We start from the raw sequence: 26,605 nt of genomic DNA, 5'->3' as shown, positions 1-26,605 counted from the left end.
TTATCTACACCACTTCTACTCTACCTTAGCCCCTCACCTCATTACATCAGAAACCCCTGCTTACCAGGCTCTTAGCACTGTCAATGGACACGCAAACCCTAGCCCAATCCCCAGCTAATGATCCACAGGCTTGGACCTCCCAACTCTGATCACCAGAACTCAACCCCAAATCAAGCCCCTGACCTCTGACCTCCCAACGCTCTTCAGACCGGACACTTGCCGGTGGTGTTCTTGGGTTCAAGGGCATTAGTGACAGTACAGCAAATTGGTGAGTCTCATAGCAGTGGTAGGCAAGTTACTGGAGAGGATTCTTACGGATAGGATTTACTCAGATTTGGGAGAATATAGGCGAGAGAGCCAGCACAGTTTTGTGTGGAGCAAGTCATGTTTACTAACCGGTTATTTTGAGGAGGTGATGAAGATTATTGATAAAGGTAGGATAATGAATTTGACAAGGTCTCTCATGGTTGGCTGATCCAGAAGATGAAGGCACATGGGATCCATGGACACTTGAACTTGGACAATGGCCATTGAGGACACAGGGTAGTAATGAAGGGGTGTTTCTCTGACTGCAGGGCTCTGACCAGAGATGTTGCTAGATAAATTATTTTTAACAGAAATGTAGATAAACTGATAAGTGTGCACACAACACAGTATTGATGGAATTGTGGGTAGTATAGTAGATTGCCAAAGGATAGAATGGGATGTAGACCAATTGGAAATGAGTAGAGAATCTCTGACAGAACAAATGCAAGAGGGCAGCAAATAGAAGATTAGGAGCATTGATGTACAGTGGGATCTTGGGGAGAAAGTCCAGAGTGCCCCGAGAGTGGCAATGCAAGGAGATGAGATGGTCACGAAGGAGTATGGCACGCTTGCCTTCATTGGTCAGGGCACTGAGTATAAAAGTCATGCTGCAACTGTGTAAAACTTTGGTTAAGCCACATCTGGAACACCGTGTGTAGTTCTGGTCCGTGCATTTGTCAAGACTTGGTCTAAATGCCTGGGTGCACCAGAATCCTCTAGGCTCTAATGTTCCTCCTCCCCTGATTATTTGTTGATCATTTTCACTTGTGCCTTGTTTTATTGGTCTATTCAAGTTTTCTCTGTTTTGTTTGTCTTTGCCCAGTCTTGCGTTTACCTACCTTGTGTGTAGTGATTCTTGAGTACTAGTCCATGTTCTCTACTAACCAATCCACAAGATTCTTTATTCAATTCCTAGCTGTCTAAGTGATATGCAAGCCAGGGCAGGACATTATGTAGAACAAGCTGTGGCCCATGAAACAGGCTCCCCCTCTCCATGCAGCTGATTAATTTAAAGGAACAGCAGAGACTGATACCATCCAGCACCAATGGCATCGCAGGAGTTGCCAGCCCTGTTGAACTCAATGTAGGGCTGCCTTAGGGACTCCAGCTCCAGATTTTTCTTTGCAGTTTACTCATGAAACTTTTCTAATGAATAGGTTATAGCCGCAAGGCAGCAAAAGGTTTGTCAGCGATTTCCTTCTCCTAGAAGACCTACCAACCAATCACAGCTGACAAGACCAATCTGCCCAAAGTATCTGGTTTTAAGGTGCAAATAAGCTGAATTTACCCCTTCTCCCATTAGTAGAAACTGTTCTGCTGGGCTTAGTAGCTTAGACACACGAAGGTCAGGATCTGGACTTGATTGTCAGAGGCTAGTTGAGACATGTGCCACTGGGAGTATTTAATAGGTAGTGGAAGCTTATCACCAATACACCCCCACCCCTCTCAGCCATGGAAACCTTAAGAAAACGTGACTGTTTATAAAATTGAGGGGCATAGATAGGGTAGAGTCAGGGTGGAAATGTCAAATACCAGAAGGCATAAGTTTGAAGGAGATGTGTATGGTATTGTTCCCCTCCCCACCCACACAGGATGGTGGATGCCTGGAACAGACTGTCGGGGAGGTGGTTCAGCAGATACAACAACATTTGAGTGGTATTTAGAGTCATGGACAGGCAGGGAAAGCAGGAGTACTAACCATGTGCAGGCTTAGTTTATTTGGCATCATTGTCTGCACAAACGTGGTGGAACAAAGAGCTGTGCTCTTCCATGTTCTAAGTAACCTCTCTTCCAACCCAGGCCTTCATCTACCTGTCCTCCAACCCCTGGTCAGCAGCCCTTGATTTTGGTCATCTTCTTGACCACAGACTCTGACCATCTATCTCAGCCTTCTGACCTCTGGTCATCTGCCCTGAACCCCTGGTTACCACTGCCTCATACTTTCATTCAACTTTTCTGCCACTCTACCCAATGACATCCCTGATCCCTCCAACCCCCATCTGCAGGCCACCAGCCCTTGGTGCCCAACTTCATGTCTGGTCTCCAGTCTTCTCTGGACCTCCGCCCATGGTCCCAACCCCAGAACACATATTGTCCCCAAACTGGCCCATTCACGCACGGTGCCTGTTCAAAGCCGTGCCCAGGTCTCTGACCTACCGCAATCCTTTTCATCAGAACCGTCCTGGCAGTCGGTCCGGAGATCACATGCCTGGTGCTGAGGAAGGCACTCCCCGCTGCCACAGGTGAACTGTCTGGTGGAGCAAGCACTTGGATGAATGGTGGAGAACTTCGGACCCGCAGTCCTTGCTGGTGGTGTCACTGAGGCAGGAGACAAACCTGAACACAAGGATCCAGAAATCAGAATGACCATCCATCGCAGCATCCACTGGCCACAGATCCAGCAATCACTAGCAAACTCCTCTGGGTTATTGTTGAACATATCCTGACTGGTGCAGCAATTCCAGCACACAGGAATGATACAATGTAGTGGACACAACCTTCCCCACAGCATCTACAAGAGGTTCTGCCTCAAGAATGCAGTAAGGATCCTCAGCATCTCGGTTGTGCTATCTTCTCACTGTGCTTCATTGTACCCATGCACAATTAACAATGGGACATGAATTCCAGAGTGCACTGACCACAATGTCGCCCCTCCCAGAGTGCACGGTCACGGTGTTGCCCCTCCCAGAATGCACTGACCACAATGCCGCCCCTCCCAGAGTGCACGGTCACGGTGTTGCCCCTCCCAGAGTGCACGGTCACGGTGTTGCCCCTCCCAGAATGCACTGACCACAATGCCGCCCCTCCCAGAGTGCACGGTCACAGCGTTGCCCCTCCCAGAATGCACTGACCACAATGCCACCCCTCCCAGAGTGCACGGTCACAGCGTTGCCCCTCCCAGAATGCACTGACCACAATGCCGCCCCTCCCAGAGTGCATGGTCACAGCGTTGCCCCTCCCAGAATGCACTGACCACAATGCCGCCCCTCCCAGAGTGCACGGTCATGGTGTTGCCCCTCCCAGAGTGCATGGTCACGGTGTTGCCCCTCCCAGAATGCACTGACCACAATGCCGCCCCTCCCAGAGTGCATGGTCACGGTGTTGCCCCTCCCAGAGTGCACGGTCACGGTGTTGCCCCTCCCAGAATGCACTGACCACAATGCCGCCCCTCCCAGAGTGCATGGTCACGGTGTTGCCCCTCCCAGAGTGCACGGTCACAGCATTGCCCCTCCCAGAATGCACTGACCACAATGTTGCCCCTCCCAGAATGCACTGACCACAATGTCGCCCCTCCCAGAATGTACGGTCACAGCGTTGCCCCTCCCAGAATGCACTGACCACAATGTCGCCCCTCCCAGAGTGCACAGTCACGGTGTTGCCCCTCCCAGAATGCACTGACCACAATGTCGCCCCTCCCAGAGTGCACAGTCACGGTGTTGCCCCTCCCAGAATGCACTGACCACAATGTCGCCCCTCCCAGAGTGCACAGTCACGGTGTTGCCCCTCCCAGAGTGTACGGTCACAGCGTTGCCCCTCCCAGAATGCACTGACCACAATGTCGCCCCTCCCAGAGTGCACAGTCACGGTGTTGCCCCTCCCAGAATGCACTGACCACAATGTCGCCCCTCCCAGAGTGCACAGTCACGGTGTTGCCCCTCCCAGAGTGCACGGTCACGGTGTTGCCCCTCCCAGAATGCACTGACCACAATGTCGCCCCTCCCAGAGTGCACAGTCACGGTGTTGCCCCTCCCAGAGTGCACTGACCACAATGTCGCCCCACCCAGAGTGCACAGTCACAGCGTTGCCCCTCCCAGAGTGCACTGACCACAATGTCGCCCCTCCCAGAGTGCACTCACCACAATGCCACCCCTCCCAGAATGTACGGTCACAGCGTTGCCCCTCCCAGAGTGCACTGACCACAATGTCGCCCCTCCCAGAGTGCACAGTCACGGTGTTGCCCCTCCCAGAATGCACTGACCACAATGCCACCCCTCCCAGAGTGTACGGTCACAGCGTTGCCCCTCCCAGAGTGCAATGACCACAATGTCGCCCCTCCCAGAGTGCACAGTCACGGTGTTGCCCCTCCCAGAATGCACTGACCACAATGCCACCCCTCCCAGAGTGTACGGTCACAGCGTTGCCCCTCCCAGAGTGCACTGACCACAATGTCGCCCCTCCCAGAGTGCACAGTCACGGTGTTGCCCCTCCCAGAGTGCACTCACCACAATGCTGTTCATCTGAGCCATCAAGACAATCAGGAAACCCATCACAGACCTGGTCTGAGTCGACGCAGTCAAATGACCTGCACTTGAACTGTCCATTCAGACAGAGAACTCGGAGAAATGGAGGCAATTCTCCCCAGAATTCCAGACCTGGGATTGAAGCAGGGTAAAGGTCATACTGTAGAATCACTGAAGTCAACAGCACATGAAGAGGCCACCTAATTCAATCTGGTCAAAGGTGGGCAGGTCCCTCCTTCTGGCCTGTGACATTGTAACCAGCTGCTTTGTAAATGTGGTTCGTGCTACTGGTACCAACAACCCCAGTCTCCTCTTCCACAGTCCTACCACCCACTACCTTCTGGGTGAAAAATAACTTCCTCCATTTTATTAATTTTTCTACCAATTAACTTCATCAACAGCAGTAGATGCACAACGTACACTCAGCAGGAGAACAGGACTGGCAGATTACTGGAAGCTGTGAGGAACAGAAGTCACTAAACGTTGTCTCACCAGTAAACAAGGCCAGCGAGGATTAACAAGCTACCACATGGGATTACTGTTGGTTATACAGCACACAAACAAGCCCTTAGGTCCATTGTGCCTATGGTGACCATCATGCCTATCTGCACTAATCCCACTTGCCTTCATTAACTTGGTATCTCTCTTTGCCCCACTCATTCAGGTACCACTTAAATGGTGTTACTGTTCCTGCCTCCACCACCTGCCCTGGCTGTTCATTCCAGGTATCAACTGCTATGTTTCCCCTCTGAATCATCTTTAAACCTCCTCCTTCTCACCTTAACTCTTTGTCCTCTAGTTCTTGACCTACCCACCATGGGAGACAGATTGATTACCTACCCATCCATTATTAGGGACAGTCAGCATGGGCTTTGTGTAAGGTGGGTGACATCTTACAAACTGGACTGAAATTTTTGGAGGAGGTGACAAAGGTGAATCATGGGGATAGGACAGTGAATGTTGCCTACATAGACTTGAGTAAGGTGTTTGACAAGGTCCCTCGTGGTAGTCTCCCCTCCCCTACCATCTCCTCAGTCTCCTGCTGTGCTCCACACTCAACTTGCCAGGAGCTTCCATTTTCCTGTCTATGTTGCCCTTCAACACCCAGGGTGCCCCTGATTAGCAGGAATATGTCCTGAACCATCTTTGTCTCCCTCTCACACAGACTCACCAGCCAACTTGTCACTTCTCTGCGACATCTCCCACCCAGAGTAACCTGTTTAAGCTGGAGGAGGGAAGGTGACAGAAGGTTGGAGGGAGAGTGCAGGGAGCCGTGACCAAAGTGAGGGGAGGCAGGTGGGGATGAAAGCACTTACTTTGCGTCACCTCAGATGTGCTCGTAGCTTTCACGCTGGGACGTGGAAGATCATCACCCTGCGGTGCAGAAGACGGCAGGCTCCATCTGGACCCCACCTGTGTGCTGGATCCTACAGGTGTGGGGAATGAAATGGGCCGAGGAGGCAGTGTCCCTGAAAACACAGTCCAAAGAACTACAGTCAGCTACTGTCAAAAACACCATCAGATACAATGAGAAAGTGGGAGGGTAGTTGTGTCCCTGGGCACTCAAGGAGACAGTCGGTGGGAGAGTAGAGAGTGGGTGCTGGCGGTGGATTTGCTGAGCTGGGTCCAGAGATTTGTAAATTTTTGCTGGCCACAGTTGAGGTGCTGAGTGACTAGAGGACTATGGAACTGTAATTGCAGGGATAAAGCAGGGAATCTGGAGTAAGTGGTAAGGAGGTTATTGGGAAGTATTAATCCTCACATGGAACAGCAGAAGTTGTTCAGAATTATGTGACAAGGGCCTGTTTGTGGGAGATCCAGTTGGTCTGATTTAACCTGGGTAACCGAATTGTTGAGGTTTACATGGACTTCCGAACTATCTGTGACAAGGTCCCACAGAAAAGGCTATTCCATAAGGTTAAAGCCCAGGTAATCCAAGACAAATTAGGTCCAAATCTGGCTTGTGTCAGATGGGAACAGGTGATAGTGAACAACTGTATTGGACAGAGAAAGATTTAGGATAAAGGACCAACGCTGGTCCTGGAGTGTGCTAGCAATGTCTGCTCCCAGCTGAAGAACACTCACCACATCCCTTTTCATCGGAAAAGTCCCTACACTCAGCTATCTGATTGCACAGAGCTGTTGAGGCATTGACGCATTCTCCGCTCCTACACTGGAACTCTCCTTGCTGACAGAGGCCAGCTGGAAAGTGCCTTGGTGATGGGGTAGTCTGCCATCCTCTGGACCCAGTCCAAGCACTCTGCGAGCCCGTGTCCATAGGGCCCCGTGTGGTGCTGGTCGTAGATCTTTCTGGAACTCCCGGCCCCAGAACGTGCTCCTGGGTTGACAGCTGGGCTGTAACATGACCAAACAATTCATTACCTTAAGACACAGAGCCAACAAAAACAGGTGCAAAAGAGGCAGACAGCGGAGGGAGCAAAGGTGGGGCAGAGGGAGAAGAAAGAGGGAAAGCTGAAGGAGAGAGCAAGGGCAAAGAAGGAAGAGGGAGGAGGGAAGATATAATGAGAAGGCAAGGAGAGGGGGAAAGTGGTGAGAGGCAGGGAGAGACTGCAATGGAGGAGAGAAAGATAGCAGGAGGGAAAAGAGAGTGAGAGAGCAGTGAGGGGAGAGAAGGGTGAGGAGATAGGGAGAGAGAGAGAAAGCTCAGAGGTAAAGCAACTTCTGAAAAGTGGGTGTCTTTTAAAAGAGAGGTGATCATGGTACAGGGCAGTATGGGACTAGAGTAAATGGGCACAAAGATGGGTGGGGATTCAATTGGCTGAGGAGCCTGTTTAGGTGCTGTACAAATGTACTATTGTGTGAGAGGAAGGAGTGGAGGGGAAAGCAAAAGAGAAACCTGGCTTGCTTCTGTCACTTACTCCAGGGACAGCCCAGAATCTCAATGCGCAGGAAGATCCCATTAATTTGACGGACTGGAATAATCCTCAGGTAACGAGCGAATATCAGCTGCTTGAGGTCCCGCCTCACTGGTGTGTTACTGTCAGAATTTGCTCTAAGAATCTGGAACCCAATGATTTGAGTTAAACCATACGTCCACAAGAGGTCACTGCAGAATGACTGATATGAATATCAGAACACATGGGTCCCTCAGTTCCACAGCTGCTTCACCATTCAATGAGATCAAAGTCAATCTAAACTTGGCCTCAAGAACACTTCCCCAATCGATCTCCAAATCGTGACTCCCTTGTAGTTTGATATGTCAGTCATCACTCCGAATATATTCAGTAATTTTGTCTCCACGGTTCACTGCGAGAGAATTCCAGAGGCTCTTCACCTTCCATGAGAGGAAATTCCTCCTCATCTCAGGCTGAAGCTGTTGTCCCTAATTTTAGTTACCCCATCCATCCCTTTCACTAGTTAATGTTTCAATAAAAACTCTCCTTTTAACTCCAGTATCCAGCTGTGCTTTTGCTATCTGCTGTTTGTGGGAGCTTGCTGTATGTACACTGACTTTCAATGTTGCCAAGGTTTAGTTGGATATGTCTGTCTGCAGCACCTGGGACCTGCAATTGCCTCTTTCAGAATCAGAAATGATACCATTTAGCCTTTGCAGTGTGTGTCAGTTCTATGCAGGAGGAATCCAGCTCATCACCCCCCCCCCCCCGATTCGACCCTCTGATACCCTCCCAACAGGCCTCCTCTGGTTCCCACTCCCCCAGGTCCCTTCTTGCATTCCCATTTCCCAGACCCCACATCAGCGCTCTCTGAAGCACTGTTCAGTCTGAGCCTATTTATCCGTGTTGTGCATTCCAGGCACTAAATCTGTTTGTTTTTACTTTGCCCTGGTCCTTCATTCCTGCACCAATGGGAAAGGTTTCTTTTCAATGTTTTTGTACCCTTCCCAGTTAAACCATATAAATACTGTTTAAATATCTCCATCAGAATACCTGACAACTTCCTCTTTTCTAGCTCCTGCAAATCAATCCACACACCTGAAGGCCCTCACTCCTAGAACAAGCTCTTGTGCACCCTCTCCAATGCCTTTCCTAAATATGAACAAAATACTCTAGCTGTGGAGTATTCTATAAGCAAGCCAGTATTTTATAGGACTCACCATGACTTCCTTGCTCTTGTATTCTGAGCATCTACTTATGAAGACCAGATCCATTGTACTTTCTCAACTACTCTCAATAAAGTTCAACAGTGTAGATGTAAAGAAGGTGTTTCACCAGATTTGGTGCAGAACCTATGGAAGGAAGTACAGTCAATATTTCAGGCCTAAATCCTTCAGGAGGACTGGAGAAAAAAGCTGAGAAGTAGATTTAAATCTACTAAGTCTACTCCTCAGCTTTTTTTCTCCCGTCCTGCCAAACGGTTTCAGCCCAAAACATCGACCGTACTTTTTTCCATAGATGCAGCAGCCTGACCTGCTGAGTTCCTCCAGCATTTTGTGTGTGTTGCTCGGATTTCCAGCATCTGCAGACTTTCTCTTGTTGAAGTAGAACCTGTGGTCACAGCCTGAAACATAACAATCACTCACACATGACAGAGAGAAGAACTTCCTTCTCCAAAAGAATGGGGACTTTGAAATTCAGATAGAATGAACAATATTTGAGATTAAGGGAACCCCAGGATAGTTCAGGGAAGTGGTGTTGAGGGAAATCAGCCAGGATGTTATCGGACGGTGAGACAGGAATGAGGGGCTGAAAGGTAACTCTGTCTCTGGTTTCTTATGTCCATAAGCTGGTCCATGAAGTGTGAACATGTGTCACAGTAGCTCCTGCTTCTGTAGCCCTGACAGAAGCATTGGCATTGCCTCTCCTTGCTCTGCCATCTTCATTCTGAAGTCTGCCACTCTAGTCCTTGCAGTTCATCTGCACACTGAACAGGGCATCAATACGATGAGGAGCAGTAGTGCTGGTACTGATTCTGGGGAACTGTGTGTACAGAAGCAACCTCTCACTGCAGCCTCTGCCTCCCTTTGACTGTGCTGACTTCCTACCTGGGATACCACACCCTGTCTTTTCATGCCCTCAGTCTGATCTTAAGCCTATTATGTGACATCATATTAAACTCTTCTGGAAGTCCACACTGGCCACAGTTATCCCATTGACACTCTGCTTTACTTCAGCAAAAACCTCAGATTGGTGAGGTGTGATTCACAATAAAAGTCAAAGTTGGCTGCACAGGTTGACTCTGTGGTTAAAAAGGCATACGGTGCATTGAACTTCATCAATTGTGGGACTGCGTTTAGGAGCCGAGAGGTAATGTTGCAGCTGTGTAGGAACCTGGTCAGACCCCACTTGGAGTACTGTGCTCAGTTCTGGTCACATCACTACAGGAAGGATGCGGAAGCCATAGAAAGGGTGCAGAGGAGATTTACAAGGATGTTGCCTGGATTGGGGAGCATGCCTTATGAGAATAGGTTGAGTGAACTTGGCCTTTTCTCCTTGGAGTGACGGAGGATGAGAGGTGACCTGATAGAGTTGTATAAGATGATGAGAGGCATTGATCTTGTTGATAGTCAGAGGCTTTTCCCCAGGGCTGAAATGGCTAGCACAAGAGGACACAGGTTTAAGGTGCTTGGAAGTAGGTACAGAGGAGATGTCGGGTAAGTTTTTTTATGCGGAGAGTGGTGAGTGCGTGGAATGGGCTGTCGGTGACGGTGCAGGTGGTTACGATAGGGTCTTTTAAGAGACTCCTGGATAGCTACATGGAGGTTAGTAAAATTGAGGGCTATAGGTAAGGACATCGAACATAGAACAGTACAGCACATTACAGGCCCTTCGGCCCACAATGTTGTGCTGACCCTCAAACCCTGCCTCACATATAACCCCCCACCTTAAATTCCTCCATATACCTGTCTAAACTTCACTAGCATGTCTGCCTCCACCACCGACTCAGGCAGTGCATTCCATGCACCAACCACTTTCTGAGTGAAAAACCTTCCTTTAATATCCCCCTTGAACTTCCCTCCCCTTACCTTAAAGCCATGTCCTCTTGTACTGAGCAGTGGTGCCCTGGGGAAGAGGCGCTGGCTGTCCACTCTGTCTATTCCTCTTAATATCTTGTACACCTCTATCATGTCTCCTCTCATCCTCCTTCTCTCCAGAGAGTAAAGCTCCCTTAACCTCTGATCATAAGGCATACTCTCTAGACCAGAACTGGACACAGTACTCCAAGTGTGGCCTAACTAGAGTTTTACAGAGCTGCATCTACATGTTCTGCACAGCTTTGTGGGCCAAAGGGCCTGTATTGTGCTGTAGGTTTTCTATGTTTATATGTTTATATGTTATCTAACCATTCTCCACTAACTCAGTAAGTGACAACTGTTTCCAGAATTTTCTCTAATGCCATCAATTGATTTTGGCTCCTGGATTTAATCTCATGTTCTTCCTTGAACAAGGGTGCAGCATTTACAATTTTCCCAGTTGTTACCCTTGAATCAGAAGGTGTTTGGGAGATAGTGGATGAGGCTCTGCTGTTCCCTGCCTTCCAGACCTTAGTGACCACCTGAACCAGGTCTGTCACTTATCTCACAACTGAACACCACGCTGAGCCTCAGGCATTGGTGGAGAGGGGGAATGATCTTTTCACTCTGACCTGGGCAAATATACAGAGAAATCAGTCTCCAGTCAGCTGACTTGCAGGTGTTCCCAGGCAAATATTTTGAATACCCCTGCCCACCCTCAACATCATGGTTAACACAATGTGTATATAGCACATAGCTTGTAGTGCATGGTCTGCAATGAGCATCCTGAAATGCCTGCAACACATGATCTGTAATAGCTGCCTGCAATGATTCTAATACATGATTGGCAATGCCTGTCCTTTAATGCTTTAGCACATGTCTTGTAATATCCATCCCTTAAAGCTTATAAACCATAACCTGTAACCTCTGCCTAGTAACATCCATCCTGTCAGCCTGCCCTGTAATGGATGGCCTGTAACCATGCATCACCCCCCCCCCCCCGCCACCATAACGCTGCCTACCTGGGGAGGCATTGTCCAGTCTGTTGTACCAGTATAATTTACAAAGTGGATCCCATCGTAACTGGACATGAGCCTGTAGTGGGAGACAAAGCCTCCTGATCGACTCCCTCCCTGGGTAATCACACCGGATATGAATGTTGGCACCAGGAAATCCACCTGGAAGTAAGGACTGGGATCCCCATCCTCTGGACTCCAGCCGGGCTCCAGCTTCAGTCTGAAGGACAAAGCATTACGTCACTTACACCTTCAGTGACCCAACCCCTGACCACGACCCAGGTCAGCTGCCCAACCCCTGACTGCACCCCAAGTCAATGATCCAACCTCTGACCTCATCCCCAGCTCAGTGACTAACCCCTTGACCACATCTCAGGTCAGCAGTCCGACCCCTGACCCAGTCCCGGGTAAGCGACCACTGACCATGCCTTGCCCTATCTACCCATCCTGCTCTCTGACTCCCTGGCTGGGCAGCAGACATTGGGAAGGGGGTCACTCACATGTTCGGGACGATGTTGAGACGTCCAGCATCGGGAGGGTTACTCTCCCGGGATGAGGAGGCGCTTAGCTGCTGGTAACGGATCCGGCCATCCTCCAGGCCCAGCGGCTTGTCACAGGGACCTGAGGGGAGGAGCAGAGGTCAGTGGTAGCAGAGAAAGAGTCACGGGGAAGGGAGAGGATTGGGGAAGGAGGAGAAATTGAACAAAAAGAAGGAAAGAGAGTGGCAAAGGGAAATGGGGGAGATAGGGAGAGGGAGGGAGGAGAGGGGTAGGAAGGGAGGTGGTTTATGGGCAGGGAGAGGAGTTGGGGGTGGTGGGAGAGCAAGTTGGACAGAGAGAGGAAAGGTGTGCAGGAGAGGGAAAGAGAGGTGGTGGGAAAGGAAGGGAGTGGGAGATGGAGTGTAGAGGAGAGGGATGAGTAGAGGAAGAGTAGAATGGGTGGAGGAGGGAGAGGGAGGGGGAGGAGAAGGATGGGTGAGGATACATTGGAGTTGCTACATTGCAGTCGGGGGCTGGACAACTGTACCAGGGGGCTGAGGCCGGGAAATGGGTGCTGACGATCTATTCTCTCTCCGCTCCTCAGTCCTGGGCTCCATCTGTGAAGAGGTAGGGAGAACAAGACGGTGAGCACTGGAACTCACCAGCCATCCCTGAACCTTTCCCTTCCCCACCTTCCCCTTTCATTACTCCCTCCTCTACAATCTGCTGCCAGACACTCAGGGAGAGAGCAACCCGGTGCCAGGAGCCAGCAGCATGACTCTCCTGGGCACCTCACCCTGCCCCAGGTCCTAGCAGCAACAGGCTGAGACCCACCTGTGTGAAGGGGGTGCCAGCTGGCTCTCCAACCCTGGTTCTGGGGGGCGTGCGCTCCTGATGTGCCTCAGTGACAGCTGAACCTTGGCTTGGAGGAACGAGGGTGGTTTTCGAGGAGACGTCAGCAGATGGTCCAATGATAGCCCAGTGCCCAGTGACTGTAGTGGGTAGGGCACCACTCGCAGGAGTCCTCGGCGATGTTTCCTGGGAGCCTGACTGGCGGTCAATGCTGCTGGTCTCTTGAGCAGTGACCATTTTCATACCCTGTGTGGTACTGGGAGAGAGAAAAGGCATTGGTCAGTCAGGGAGGGAGGGCAGAAAGAGACTGGTGGGGAGTGAATATCTCTGCTTCCTCCCACTGTCCTGGTCAGCTGTCTTACCTGGAGAAGACACAGCCAATCTCATCAGTGCCATCACTGCAGTCAGAGTGCCCGTCACATCTCTGGGACACGGACACACATGTTCCACTCGCTCTACAGCGAAACTCCGACTGTAGACAGCCCGTTGAACCCAACGTGGTCGGGGGAAACGTTCCTGAGGGAACAACAACTCCTGGTTACAGGAGCCTCTGCAAAATGCAGCCACACTCACCCAATGCACGCTCATAGTGCACTCGATGGCGCACGTTTGCTGCACACTCGCCCAGCACACGCTCTCTGCACACTCGCCCAGCACACGCTCTCTGCACACTCGCCCAGCACACGCTCTCTGCACACTCGCCCAGCACACGCTCTCTGCGCACTCGCCCAGCACACGCTCTCTGCACACTCGCCCAGCACACGCTCTCTGCACACTCGCCCAGCACACGCTCTCTGCACACTCGCCCAGCACACGCTCTCTGCACACTCGCCCAGCACACGCTCTCTGCACACTCGCCCAGCACACGCTCTCTGCACACTCGCCCAGCACACGCTCTCTGCGCACTCGCCCAGCACACGCTCTCTGCACACTCGCCCAGCACACGCTCTCTGCACACTCGCCCAGCACACGCTCTCTGCGCACTCGCCCAGCACACGCTCTCTGCGCACTCGCCCAGCACACGCTCTCTGCGCACTCGCCCAGCACACGCTCTCTGCGCACTCGCCCAGCGCAAGTTCGCTGCACACTCACCCAACACACACTCACACACAGACAACACATTTGTGATCCTCCATACTCCACTTCAGCATTTCTAAAGACATTCAATACAAGTGTCCAGGTGAAAGGTCTCAACCTGAAACCTGGACTTTCCATTTCCCTCCACAGATGCTGCCTGATCCATCAAGTTCCTCCAGAAGCTTCTACTCCCCACCCCCCGCACTGGATTATCCTCTCAGCATCTACCCTCTCGAGTACTCGATAAGCCATACAGTCAAACTACTCAGGAGCAGGCCCCTTGACCCAACATGTTCATGCTGACTTCTGTGCTCATTATTTTCCCTCAAATGAGAACAGAAACTGCTAGAAAGACTCAACAGATCAGGCTGCAACTCTGGAGGGAGAAAAGAGTGAATGTTTTAGGTTAACAGCCTTTCATCAGAACCTCGCATGCTTCAACAGAATTATGTCTTGTTTATTCCAAACTTCAGAGATCACTGCTCTGTCCCCTACACCAACCTAGTTCATCTTCTCTGAACTGTCCCATGTTCAAACACTCCTCCTTAAACAGGGACAGCAGAACAGTACACAGCAAGCCTTCCTCAACTTGATGCTCCATTTCTTGAAACAGAGACCATCTTGCTGCACACTACACCTTTGCATTTCCATCTGAGGTTCGGCAGTCTCTCCCAATCATAGCAACCTACGGTGTTTCTCTGATTAAACAATGTTCTGCTTACTGTGTGTATAACCTTACAGTATCCCCATTTGCCAGCTTTTCCCCAGAAACTAAACTTACCACATCTCTCTGTAGACTCTGGTCCTCCACACTCAGAATCTGACCCGTAACCTGCCCTCTGACCCTTACCCTGAGCAGGGGAGAGACTCACCACAGTACAGCTCATCCGAAGCATCTCCACAGTCATTGACTCCATCACATACTCGTCCTGAAACTCCAGCCTGAACACAGTGACCGTTGTGACAGCGGAACTCCCCGTTCCGGCAGCCAGCAGTGCTGGTTGGAGGTGAAGCCATCTCTCCTGGTGCAGTGGGGGTAACAGGGCCCACCTCTGGGAAGCCAGGGGTATTGGATGGATAGGTGGTTTCCTCTAGACCAGGAGACCAGAGTACAATGTCAGTGCATTCTGTTTGTTACCCTCTGAATCTGACGGACCAACTTGTCCTTTTGCCCTCTTCCACTGCGCCAATAGATTCCACAAATGTTGGTGGTGTAATGGACAATGAGGGAGGTTGTCCAAGGATTGGCCAGGATACAGATTAGGTGGAAAGATTAGAGGAACTTTAGTGGATAAAGTTTAATCCAAAAGAGTGGGATATGAAATATTTTAGGAAGTCAGAAAAAGGGAGGACATGTAGCGTAAATGATAGGTATCTATAAGGAATATTGAACAGAGAAATTTTAGGATTCCCAGAAAGTGGTGGTACAGGTAGAGAGGTTGGTGAAGGGGATGCTCACCTTATCTTCATGAAATGGTGCATGGAATATAGAGGTTGGAGTGTCACAGCTTCACAGGTTACATTGTACTTGGAGTATCATGTGCAGATATAGTTACCACATCATAGGAGACAAGTACTGTGAGGACAATGAAGGAAGTTATGAGGATTTACAAATGAGTCTTGATTAGCTGGGTAATTGGGCTGAGGAATGGCAAATGCGGTTACATTCAGATAAGTGCAACATATTTTATGAAGACAAATCCAGGTATGTCTTCGTTAGTGAACGGAAGGGCCCTGAGGAGTGATGCAGAACCTAGAAATACAAGTACGCAGTTCTCTGAAAGTGAAATTACAGGTAGACAAGATGGTAAATTCACAGCCTTCACTGAGTGCAGAAGGTGAACTATGTTGCAGTTCTACAAGATGTCAGTGAAGCCACATTTGGAGTATTGTGTTCAGTTTTGGTCACACTGTTATAGGAAAGAAGCAACTAAGCTGGAAAGAGTGCAAATGAGATTTATGAAGATGCTGCCAGGATTTGAGAGACTAATTTATTATGAGAGGTTGAGCAGGTTGGGACTTTATTCACTGAGACATGTGAGAATTACAGGTGATCTTATAATAGGGCACCAACAGGGTGCATGTTTACTATCTTTTCCCCAGGGTTGGAAAATCAAGAAATATAGGCCATGGGTTTAAGGTGAGATGGAAGAAACTTAATAGAAACTTGCAGGGCAGTATTTTCACTCAAAGAGTGGACAAAATAAGGAATGAGCAGTCAGCAAAAGTTAATATACAGTTGTACAGGTACTTGAATAGGAAAGTTTTAGAGGAATGGGACAAATGGGACTAGCTTGGAGGGGAACTTTACTCAGCATGAACCACTTGGTCTGAAGGGCCTGTTTTGTGCTGTATGATTGTACAGAGAGAATGCAAAGGATGTTGGCTGGATTAGAGGTCTGGGTAAATGGGCAGAGATTGGATAGGCTGGGCTTGTGTTCACTGTTGGGAAAGAAATGAGGGGGGAGAGCCTCATCAAGATAACGAAGATTGAACAGTAAGTGGCGTCAATAGGGCACGTAGATAGTTAGAATCTTTACCCCAAGGTAGGGATATAACAAACATGGTGAAAGTAAGGGGAAAGTACTTTTTTAAAACAAAAGGTGGTGTGATATCTGGAACTCACTACCAGAGGAACAGCCACAATCAGCACAGTGAATAGACATTTATATGGGCAGGTACGGTAGGATACGATCCTATCACAGGCAAATTGGATTAGTGTAGATGGGTTAAGAAGTTTGGCACAGATGTACTAGGCTGAAGAAACGGTTTCTGTGCTATGACCACAACTCCCCAACTTTCCTCAGTGACAATTCTTCCCCAAGGATGCAGAATTCCTGTGAACTGCTTTCTCTCCTCCTCACCTGGCTTGGCACAGTAACAGCATGTCTCTGCCGATCCTTCAATCAGTTGCTGACCCTGTGGGGAAATATTATAGGTTAGTGTGATCCTGCAACCCACGCTCCCCCACCATGCAAGCAAGCTGAAGGTACTGCAACAGTATTACTTATTCATGCTGTTCTGTCTGCCCCTTTCCACCTTCTCCCACACTCATCTGTTCCACCTCTTCCCACCTGCCTGACCTCATTCATCCAGGCTCCCATCACCACAGTGATGCTACCCTGACCCCAGCAGCCTACTCTCAGTAACCATGCCCTCCTATAATGGCCCCCGTGCCTCCTGGGGTTGCTGAATGTTGTCTTGTGGGTCATGGATCCCTCCCAAGAAAGGGTTCGCCAAGACTGGGATCCAAGGATCAGCAGATTGGGAAACTTGGTCTAGGTTAGGAGATCAAGGATCACAGTTCCTTTCGTATGACAGTCCCTGGCCACAGTAGATCAAAGGCACAACACACTGGGAGAGACCAATCAAGGAAGAAATTGTGAGGTGATCACGAAAGCTACAAGTGTCTAGGACGGGAGACAACAGCTAAAGCAGTAATTACCCAGGAACAAGGTGCAGGAGAAACTGCTTTGTAAGGAGGGAGGAACCTGGGAAAATTACAGCCACAGAGCTCATTTTTGGTTTGTTTAGACTCGGGTCCTCGGGTCCTGATGGCCTTAGCCCTAGGGTTTCATGTGCATAGTCAGGTAGACAGTTCCAAACTCCTCTCAATTTGGAGAAAATTCCATTAGAGTGGAAAATAACAAATGTAAGATTCAGTATTCAAAAAGAGATTAAGTCAGGAAGCATTTCAGCACCAGTCACAGAGAGACTGCTCGGAACCATCACTAAAGATGTGATGGCAGGAATCTTGGAAAAATTCAAGGTATTCAGATGGTCTTGTGAACAGAAAGTGATGTTTGACAACTTTATTTGGCTTCTTTGATGAAGTGACCTGTGGTGTCAGTAATGAGAACCAGAATAACCATTCGCATACTGTAACTCAGTTTCCAGAAGGCATTCAATAATGTGCCATAAAAAAGATTATTCCTGAAAATTACAGCTCATTGCATGGAGGTAGCAAGATGATGTGGGCAAAGGAAATGAGGAGCCAACACAAACTGGAACCAATGTCTGAACCCTAACATTTTCCCATTGACATGAATGACTCAGTGATGGTGCAGAAGGTGTGGGTGATCAATGTGCTGTTGACACAGACATAAGCAGAATGTAGGAGGCTACAGAGGGGTGCAGTTAAGTTGCACGACCTGCAAGATCTAGCACATGTAGTACAATGTGAGAAAGTGTAAAACTGCCCATTTTAGCAGTTCCTAAATGGTGAGAGAGTACAGAACCCCAAAATACAGAGGAGTCTGGAAGCAGATGATTGAAGTTTTACCTGGAAACATGGGTTGCCTACAAGGAAAGGCTACACTTGTACGTGCTGGAGATGGGGGGTGGGGGGGCTGTGACTGAAATGTATCAGATCAATAGGCTAACAGGTAACAGATCCTGGGTAAACAAGTGAATAGTCGATTACTGCAGGAACACAGGAGTGTGGATGAGATGACCATCAGATCAATACGAAATGGTGCACCCGAATCAAGCAGCCGAGTGTGGGAGGTGTGTGATCTTACCCATCACGTGCCTAGGGGAGGTTTAACTGTGGCGGTACCTGCAGGAAATCTAGACAGGGTGATTGATCTGGGTTTCCAGTTTGCTAGGACTGTAATGGGAGACGTAGTTACTCAGTATGAGGTGTTGGACTGTTTCATTGCCACCTGTTATACAGATGGTGCCATTAGAAATGGTGGTTTTCGAACATGGAACAGTACAGCACAGGAACAGGCCAGAATGCCATGCCAAACCAATTAAATGGCTAACTAAACTAATCTCTTACACAAGGTCTATATCCTTCCATTTTCCTCACATTCATGTACCTATCAAAACGTCTCTTAAATCTCCCTCACGTTTCTGCCCCTACCACCACCCAAGAGGTACGTTCCAGGCACCCACCACTCCGGTAAAATGCTTGCCTCTCACAACTCCTTTAACATTACCCCCTCTCACCTTAAATGCATGCCCTCTGGTATTAGACATTTCAACCCTGGGAAAAAGCACTGACTCTCTATTCTATCTATGCCTCGCGTAATCTTATAAACCTCAATCAGATCTCCCTTAGCCTCCACCACTTCCTAGAAAACAAATGAAGTTTGTCTAATCTCTCCTGATAGTATATGCTCTCTAATCGAGGCAACACCCGAGTAATCCTCTTCTGCTCCCTCTCCTAAGCCTAGACATCCTCTCCAATTGACTCCTCTGGTCAAAGGTTTCCTGTTCGGAACACCCTCAATTTGGCCTGAGTCATGAGGAGACAGTGTCAGGAGACTGAGGAGATGTTTCAAAGTGCTTGTAAAATGAAGGATGAAGGGGGAGGGCTAATTTCACTTAGCAGAGATCAGTAACTAGTAACATCTTTCACGTGTGAAACATGCAGAGACGGAAGAGGAGGACTTGGCCCCGAAGATCAGTTGTGGTGGGGAGGTGGGGGAAATCAGGAATCCTCTGAGCAAGAGAGTGGTAGACATAGAAATGGCTGCAATTTGAAACGTACCCAGCTCAAAAATAACTCTGCCATGGACAGTCCCAAGCCCGGCTGAGAAAGGAGGAAGATTGGGCTTGGGGCTAAAACCCCTGTGCTACAGAAATGCCAACAGAAGCTCCAAAGACCTCATCCCTGGAGAGGAAGGATATTTGAAGATGGGTTACACTTGGGGACAACTTGAAAAACTGGCCCAGCATAGATTACCCTAGCGAGCATCTATCAGCAGACTATGCCCCAGAAGGGGTTTCGGGCTTAAGAAGAAGATGACTCAAGTCCACAATGAAAAGGGAGCTTAGAACTGGGACTAACAGGTCAACTTGGGCATGTTGAAGGGAGAGAGAGGTGAATACTTCATTTTCATCCTGTGAATTTCTAGGAACTGTCAGGTCTCATGGCTTTGAAGAGGATGCAGAGTGACTTATTGGAGCGGTAAATGCCCCCCCTTCCTGTGGAGACATAGGAGAGGCTGGGACTGTTTGCCTTAGAGGAGAAATTCACAGGGAGATGTGTCGAGGTGGGGCAAGCTGATAGATTTGGTAGACCTGTTTGCTTTAGGAGGGTGGGAACCCAGAGGGACAGAATAAAGGGAATCAGTAACGTAGCTGGGGTGAGGAGGTGGATGCTCTTCTTTCAGACTCCAACAACTCATCTCTCCATGTTAATCCCACTAATACCCTAATACTGTACCAGAACATTTCAATCGTTACCCTCTCTCCCCACCCCCCACCAAACTACTGCATGTACACCTTACCTGCGGACAGCCAGCTGCAGTGTGGGGACAGTACGTGGAGCAATCAATTTGCTGCTCTTCCAAACACTGACAAACTTCACACTGTCCGACCCGCCAACGCTCACCCATCAGAAAGGACCTGCCCTGGGAGGTGCAGTCCTGGCAAGCTGCAGTCTGACACCTGAACAGAGAGACAATGATGGTAAAGGGAGAAAGGACCATTTGAATGCCCCGAACACAGCTACTCAGGTACCAAGTCAGACCAGAACCCCAACCCTAACACATCCCAGGATCTCACCTCCAATCCCAAACCACAACATAACAAACACAGGACTCAGACTCAAACCCTACTGTAATCCTGGATCTTAATATGGGTCCAGGACTAATACCAATCAATCATCTCAAATCTGAGGTTTTTAGCCACAAAACTAACTGAGAAGCTGTTCCCACTCCAGGAGCCCAAACGCAATGGACAGAGGATCTCCACTCCAACACTTGATCCCAATTTCAACACTAAGAAAGTCCTCTACACTCGACCCTAACCCCAACCATCAAAAGCCCAACCTCAAGAGCAGGAAGAACAAGTACTCACAAGACAAGAATCACAACTGCAAACTGGTGACCCCAACCCAAACCTGATCCCAAGGCTCCACCCAGCACAATGATTTAAACCCGAGCCTCAAGGCCATTTGCATTCCCTGGTCTCCTAATCCTATTCACTGCTGGGAGTTACCTGCGAGCTTTGCGGTAAATGCCACGGCACTGGTTCCCCTGTCCACGCTGCTTGGGGTTGTTGGGGCTGCGGAATGACCACTGGACACTCTGGACTCCACAGGGTCCCAGGCACTCTCCCCAGGGAGACCAATTCGACCAGCCACAGTCCACTAGGGCCAATAGAGTTCAAACCGTTTGGTCAGAGTCGGACAGCAGGCGAATGTCTCCAGAAATTCCCACTGACCGAGGTGCCAGAACCACAATTACCCTTCCCACACTCCCTGTTCAATCACAGTTTGCTGCCCATCTACATGCAACCCCCCTCACACTACTCAGCACCCTCCCTCTCCCACACTTTTCACCCCCCACACCAACCCTCCCCCCCTTCCTCTTACACCATCCAGCACCCTCCCCGTCCCATACCATTCACCCTGACACCATTCTCCTACTCACCTCCCTCCCATTCTCCTTACCCTCAGACCAACCCTCCACGTCCCACATCATTCACCCTGACACCATCCCTCTCGCCCCTTCCCTCCCCTTCTGAATAGCCTCCATCCTCCTACTCACCTCCCTCCCATTCTCCTCACCCTCACACCAACCTTCTCCAACCCTCACCGTCCCACACCATTCACCCCGTTACCATTCCTCCCTCACCCCTCCATATCTCACACCTTCCCTCCTCTTCAAACAACTATCCTCATACTCATCACCCTTCCATAGTCTTCGGCCTCACACGAACCCTCTCCATCCCATCCCACTCTCTCCCTCCCCATCCCACTCCATTCACTCTTGCACCACCCTTCCACCTCCTCCTTCCCTCCCACATTCTCTCACTCCTGACACACCCTCCCTCCCCTTCCCAACACCCCCTCACCCTCCTACACCTCTCTCCCTTTACATCCCACACTCCCCCAACTCATCTAAGCACAGCCCAACCCCACACTGACACGGCCCCCATGAGCTGCATGTGTCCTGGCACTCTGCTGTTACCCTACACCCACCCCCATCCTTTGTCTGTGATCCCATCACCCCACCCCACCTGCGACCCTTGACACCGCACTCTCACCCTCTGCCTGTGACCCTTGACACCGTGCTCTCACCCTCTACCTGCGACCTTTGACACCACACTCACCTCTGCATGTGACCTCACCACCACACCCCCACACTCCACATGTAAATCCCAGCTTCCGAAACCTCCGCCCCACCCACCCAGCACTTGGTTACCTGAGCAGACTGGGTTCAGGCGACACTGCTGCAGACGGCCATCCATACAGGTACAGAGCTCACAGTTAACCTTGACTGTCTGACCAGGCCAGTACTTGACCCCATCCACGTAACAGGGACAGTCAGCAGGGTGGACACAGCCCTGCTCTACATCCAGCACCAGTCCTTCTGGGCACCAGCAACCTATACACAGGAGACTTGTCAGAAAGCCAGAAGACAGCAGTCTCCACCACCCCCCCACGTGTACACACACAAACAATTTCTGGATGGGATGATGCACCAAGGCATCTAACCGCTCCATGTTACAACAACCTACCAGCAACACCCTAACACCCACTTCCAGTCCTCTGCACCCACCTGGGAAACAGCTTGCAGTTTGGGGACAGCTGTCCTCTGTAGACACGTGTGCACACGTCAGCGGGCAGGTAGCGCAGTCCCGTCTGACCAGGTGCCCAGGACAATGGTGGGCACTGGGACAGTCGTCTGAGTGGCAGGGAGCTGTGACAGAGAGGAGACTGTGAGGGACATAACAGAAAGTGCTAGGAGTATTCAGCAGGTTGGGCAGCACCCATGGGAGGGGGGGAGAGAAGAGTGCTTCAGATCAGTATGAAGGGGTTGGGGGAGTGAGGGAGGGATGGAGAGAACATGAGGGTGAAGTCAGGGTTGCCATGGGGATAAGATGTAAATGAAATGACCCAGGTGACGGGTTAATGGAGTAACAGGTCTTTCGGCCCACTTTGTGCACACAGGCTATTTGCCTACATCAGGTCCATATCCTTTATGCCTTGTCTAAATATCTTTCTCAGGGCAGAAAGATCCTTACCGTTTCCCCTATATACATCTCTTACAGCCTTAGACAACCTTACATCATCAATTTTCAGTATTCCAGAAGCTTGCAGTACAGCACTGGTTACAGACTTCCAATCAGCAAAGCATTTTTCCACACCTCCTTTCTCCTATCACCATGCTCCTTAATCTTCTGGACCGGCTACGTGCAGGTCCTTGTGAAATGTCCAGATAGTTGATGTCTACCATCACGCCTTCATCAACCTTCTTAGTTATCTTGTTAAAAAACATCTGTCTCCGTACTCACCAAATCACTTTACCCACAAGCTGCAATGCCTTGTTGTCATTTACACTGTTGAAATCAGCCTTCTCCCAATTCAGGATGTGAAGGATCAACAGAAATGTGCTCGTTCAGCGTCCTCCTCTCCAAGGAAAACAAACCCAGGCAATCCACTATCTGCTCAGAACAGAAATGCTTCATCACAGGGAGCATCCTGTGTACATCCCTCTCGCAATCTGCACACAATAATCCAGCCACAGCTTAACTAACAGCATTATTCTATAACCTCCATTCTCATATTCTATACCCCAGTCTTTGAAGACCACCTTCAAATGCCTACTTTACTACTGAATCCACCTGCACTGTTACCACCTGGACACACACTGAGGTCCCTCTGTTCCTCAATATTCTCCTGGGTCAACTGTCCCAACTGTCTCCACCTCTGCACTCTGCCTTTCACTGAGCCAGCTTTGCCAGCTAGGATGCGATGGAGCAGTCTGCAGCAGACCCTACCACACACCTCTGACAGACCCTTTAGCACCCTGATGTCTCCTGAACCACCTCCTCCCACCGTTCCCATGGTCCAATTACTCACTGATGTCCAGAGTGACAGGAGGCTCGGGCAGCTGTAGACAGGGCTTCCCTCCGTTCCGCGGGCTCAAACAGGTCCTCTCTCGGATGATCAGCCCCTCACAGTCTCGGGTACAGTTTGACCACTCTGTCCACTCCGTCCACTGGCCATCCTCTGCAGAGCCAGGTGAACAGAGAGTGTCAGCTTTCTCCTCGGGAACAAAGAGCACACCAGCTGAGGGTCAGGGATGATTCACATACACCTATGAATGCAAGGCTGTCTGACAAGGCCATTGCTTTCATTAACGGAAGTGGGACAGGGATGCATGGTGACCAATTGCCAACCTCACTGCTCACCACCACACTAGCTCCTCACTCATTTTAATTAAAAAAGTCGGGAATAAAGAGCCCAATCCAGTAACTGTGGCAACTGGATTATGATAGAACACAGAACCCAGTGTATGAAAAGGCCCTTTGGCCCATGAAGTCTGTGTAAACCAAGATATCAATCCAAACATCCCATCTACCTGCATTTGGAGTGCATCACTCCTTTCCCTGGCTGTTCTTGTGTCTGTCTAAACTCCTCTTCAGCATTGCTATTGTATCTTTCTCCACCATCACCCCTGTAGTCCTTCCCTGGCAGCCACCATTCTCTGTGGAAAACCCCCATGCCCTCCAGAGATTGACATGTCCTGCAACCACCTACCCTATTGATCTCTCATCATTTATAATTCTACATACTTGGTAACTTGGGGTCTCTAACAGATAAGCTGCACGAGAACGAATGTCATCGTCAAACACGATGGACGACCATCATCATCCACTTTGTTCATGATAAAGTTAAAGTCTGTCCCGAGCCTTATAGGCTCACTGGGCCAGTGCTTATGCCGGTTTCCGTGGCATGAAGTGACTGAGAGTTCGATATCAATATCCTGGCGGGGAGGTTTGCTAAGGCTACTGGGGAGAGTTTAAACTGGAGGCTAGGACTCACTGTGTTGTGCTGTCGGTTTTCTATGTTCAATGTAAAATAAACACATCTCAGACCATCAGTCTCAGCGTATCCCTTCTGTCACCTGCCTATCCTCCCTTTCACACCGTCTACAAGCTTTCTTGATTTGTTAGCCAATTGCCCCTTCCTCCGTCTCCTTAATTCAGTTCACACCCTCAGCAATTTTAGTTTAAACTCTGCCCAATAACCTTAGCAAACCTTCCCGCCAGGATATTGGTCCCTCTGGGATTCAAGTGCAACCCGTCCTTTTTGTACAGGTCACTCCTGCCCCAAGAGATTCCAATGATCCAGAAATCTAAATCTCTGCCCCCTGCTCCAATCTCTCAGCATTTATCCTCCACCTCACTCTATTCCTATACTCACTGTCACGTGGCACAGGCAGTAATCCCGAGATTGCTACCTTTGAGATCCTGCTTCTCAACTTCCTTCCTAACTGCCTGTAGACTGTTTTCAGGACCTCCTCCCTTTTCATACCGACAGTGTTGGGACCAATATGTACCATGACCTCTGGCTGTACACCTTCCCACTTCAGGATGTCATGGACGTGATCAGAAACATCCCGGACTCTGGCACCTGGGAGGCAAACTACCTTCTGCGTTTCTTTCCTGTGGCACAGCATCGCCTGATTGACCCCCTAACTATAGAGTCCCCTATCATTGCTGCCATTCTCTTCCTTTCCCTATCCTGCTGAGCCACAGGGCCAGACACTGTGCCAGAGGCACGGCCACATTGCTTCCCTTAGGTAGGTGTCCCCCCCCCCAACAGTACTCAAACAGGAGTACTTATTGTTAAGGGGGACAGATACAGGGGTACTTCTCTAGTATCTGACTCATGCCCTTCCCTCTCCTGACTGTTACCCACCTATTTGTCTCCCGAGGCTCCGGTGTGACTATTTCCCTTTCGCTCCTCTCTATCACCTCCTCACTTTCCCCGACCAGATGAAGGTCATCGAGCTGCATCTCCAGTTCCCTAACCCAGTCCCTAAGGAGCTGCAGCTCAATGCACCTGGGGCAGACGCGGCCATCCGGGAGGCTGGGAGTCTCCCGGACATCCCACATCTGACACCCAGTACGGAACACTGGCCTCACACACATACTTCCTATTCTTCACAAGTAAGCTACCTTACCTCGACACATTATTGATGAAGCTCTGTTGAGCTAAAGCCCTCCTACTCTGACTGCCTCTATTCCACCGCCTGCTCCTCCAATGCTCACTCTATAAAGCTGTCTTCTTTTTGTAATGTTCCTGCCAGTCTAACTCGCTGACATCCACGCACCTGCGCAGTCATTCCTCATTCTCTCAGAGCACTTTGCTCACACCCACCCTCATTTTACCTGATCTGGACCACCAGAGGTCTGACGTCCTGAACTGGGTCAGGGCAACCCAACCCCAAACCACAACATCCCACAAAAAAAGGAATAAACATAGAATTCTAAATACAGTCTCAAGGTAAGCACCACACGACCAAAACCTGTGTCGTCCATTTCAATTAGGGCAATTATAATGGTGCGAGGAGGAGCCGTCTGAACGAGACAGGGTAAGCAGGATAAGAGACAGGTCAGGAGAGAAACAGGCAGCAGTTCAAACAGCTGCTCTACAATGTGATGGAAGGGTTTATCCCAATCAGAAAGACGGATTCCATGAGAAAGGAGCATGATTAACAAAGGAGGTTAATGTTAAATCGAAATCTGGAGTGTATGAAGTGGCAAAGTCTGGTGGCAGACCGAGTGAGTTTTAGAATTCAAGAGAAGAAGACAACAAAGTTCAAAAGAAGAGAGAAAATGAAGAGAAAACTTACATGTATAAAGACAAATGGGAGAAGCATCTATTGATATACAAATCAGAAGAGTCAGGTGAGGTAAATGTGGGGCCTCTGGAGAACGAGGCTTATGAATTAG

The 26,605-nt window shown here is 49.7% G+C and overlaps 1 protein-coding gene across 1 annotated transcript in view; it reads right to left on the bottom strand.

Moving 5' to 3' along the window:
* The window catches only part of sspo (SCO-spondin), a 261,575-nt gene that overhangs the window by 157,722 nt on the left and 77,248 nt on the right, over positions 1-26,605 (bottom strand). The window contains exons 32-48 of the mRNA XM_059990301.1: positions 23,724-23,873; positions 22,420-22,560; positions 22,063-22,245; positions 20,855-21,005; positions 20,143-20,302; positions 16,768-16,822; positions 14,754-14,994; positions 13,400-13,979; positions 12,809-13,072; positions 12,522-12,591; positions 11,996-12,116; positions 11,502-11,715; positions 7,427-7,568; positions 6,633-6,902; positions 5,864-6,016; positions 4,530-4,679; positions 2,464-2,643 (exon numbers count right to left, since the gene is read on the bottom strand). Coding sequence (XP_059846284.1) covers positions 2,464-2,643; positions 4,530-4,679; positions 5,864-6,016; positions 6,633-6,902; positions 7,427-7,568; positions 11,502-11,715; positions 11,996-12,116; positions 12,522-12,591; positions 12,809-13,072; positions 13,400-13,979; positions 14,754-14,994; positions 16,768-16,822; positions 20,143-20,302; positions 20,855-21,005; positions 22,063-22,245; positions 22,420-22,560; positions 23,724-23,873 — 3,225 coding nt within the window. The remainder of the gene's footprint in view (positions 1-2,463; positions 2,644-4,529; positions 4,680-5,863; positions 6,017-6,632; positions 6,903-7,426; positions 7,569-11,501; positions 11,716-11,995; positions 12,117-12,521; positions 12,592-12,808; positions 13,073-13,399; positions 13,980-14,753; positions 14,995-16,767; positions 16,823-20,142; positions 20,303-20,854; positions 21,006-22,062; positions 22,246-22,419; positions 22,561-23,723; positions 23,874-26,605) is intronic.

The sequence above is a fragment of the Hypanus sabinus genome, chromosome 1 (assembly GCF_030144855.1).
Source record: "Hypanus sabinus isolate sHypSab1 chromosome 1, sHypSab1.hap1, whole genome shotgun sequence".
NCBI lineage: Eukaryota > Metazoa > Chordata > Chondrichthyes > Myliobatiformes > Dasyatidae > Hypanus > Hypanus sabinus.
The sequence above is the reverse complement of the archived record's forward strand: the minus strand, read 5'-3'. Positions and strand labels throughout refer to the sequence as shown.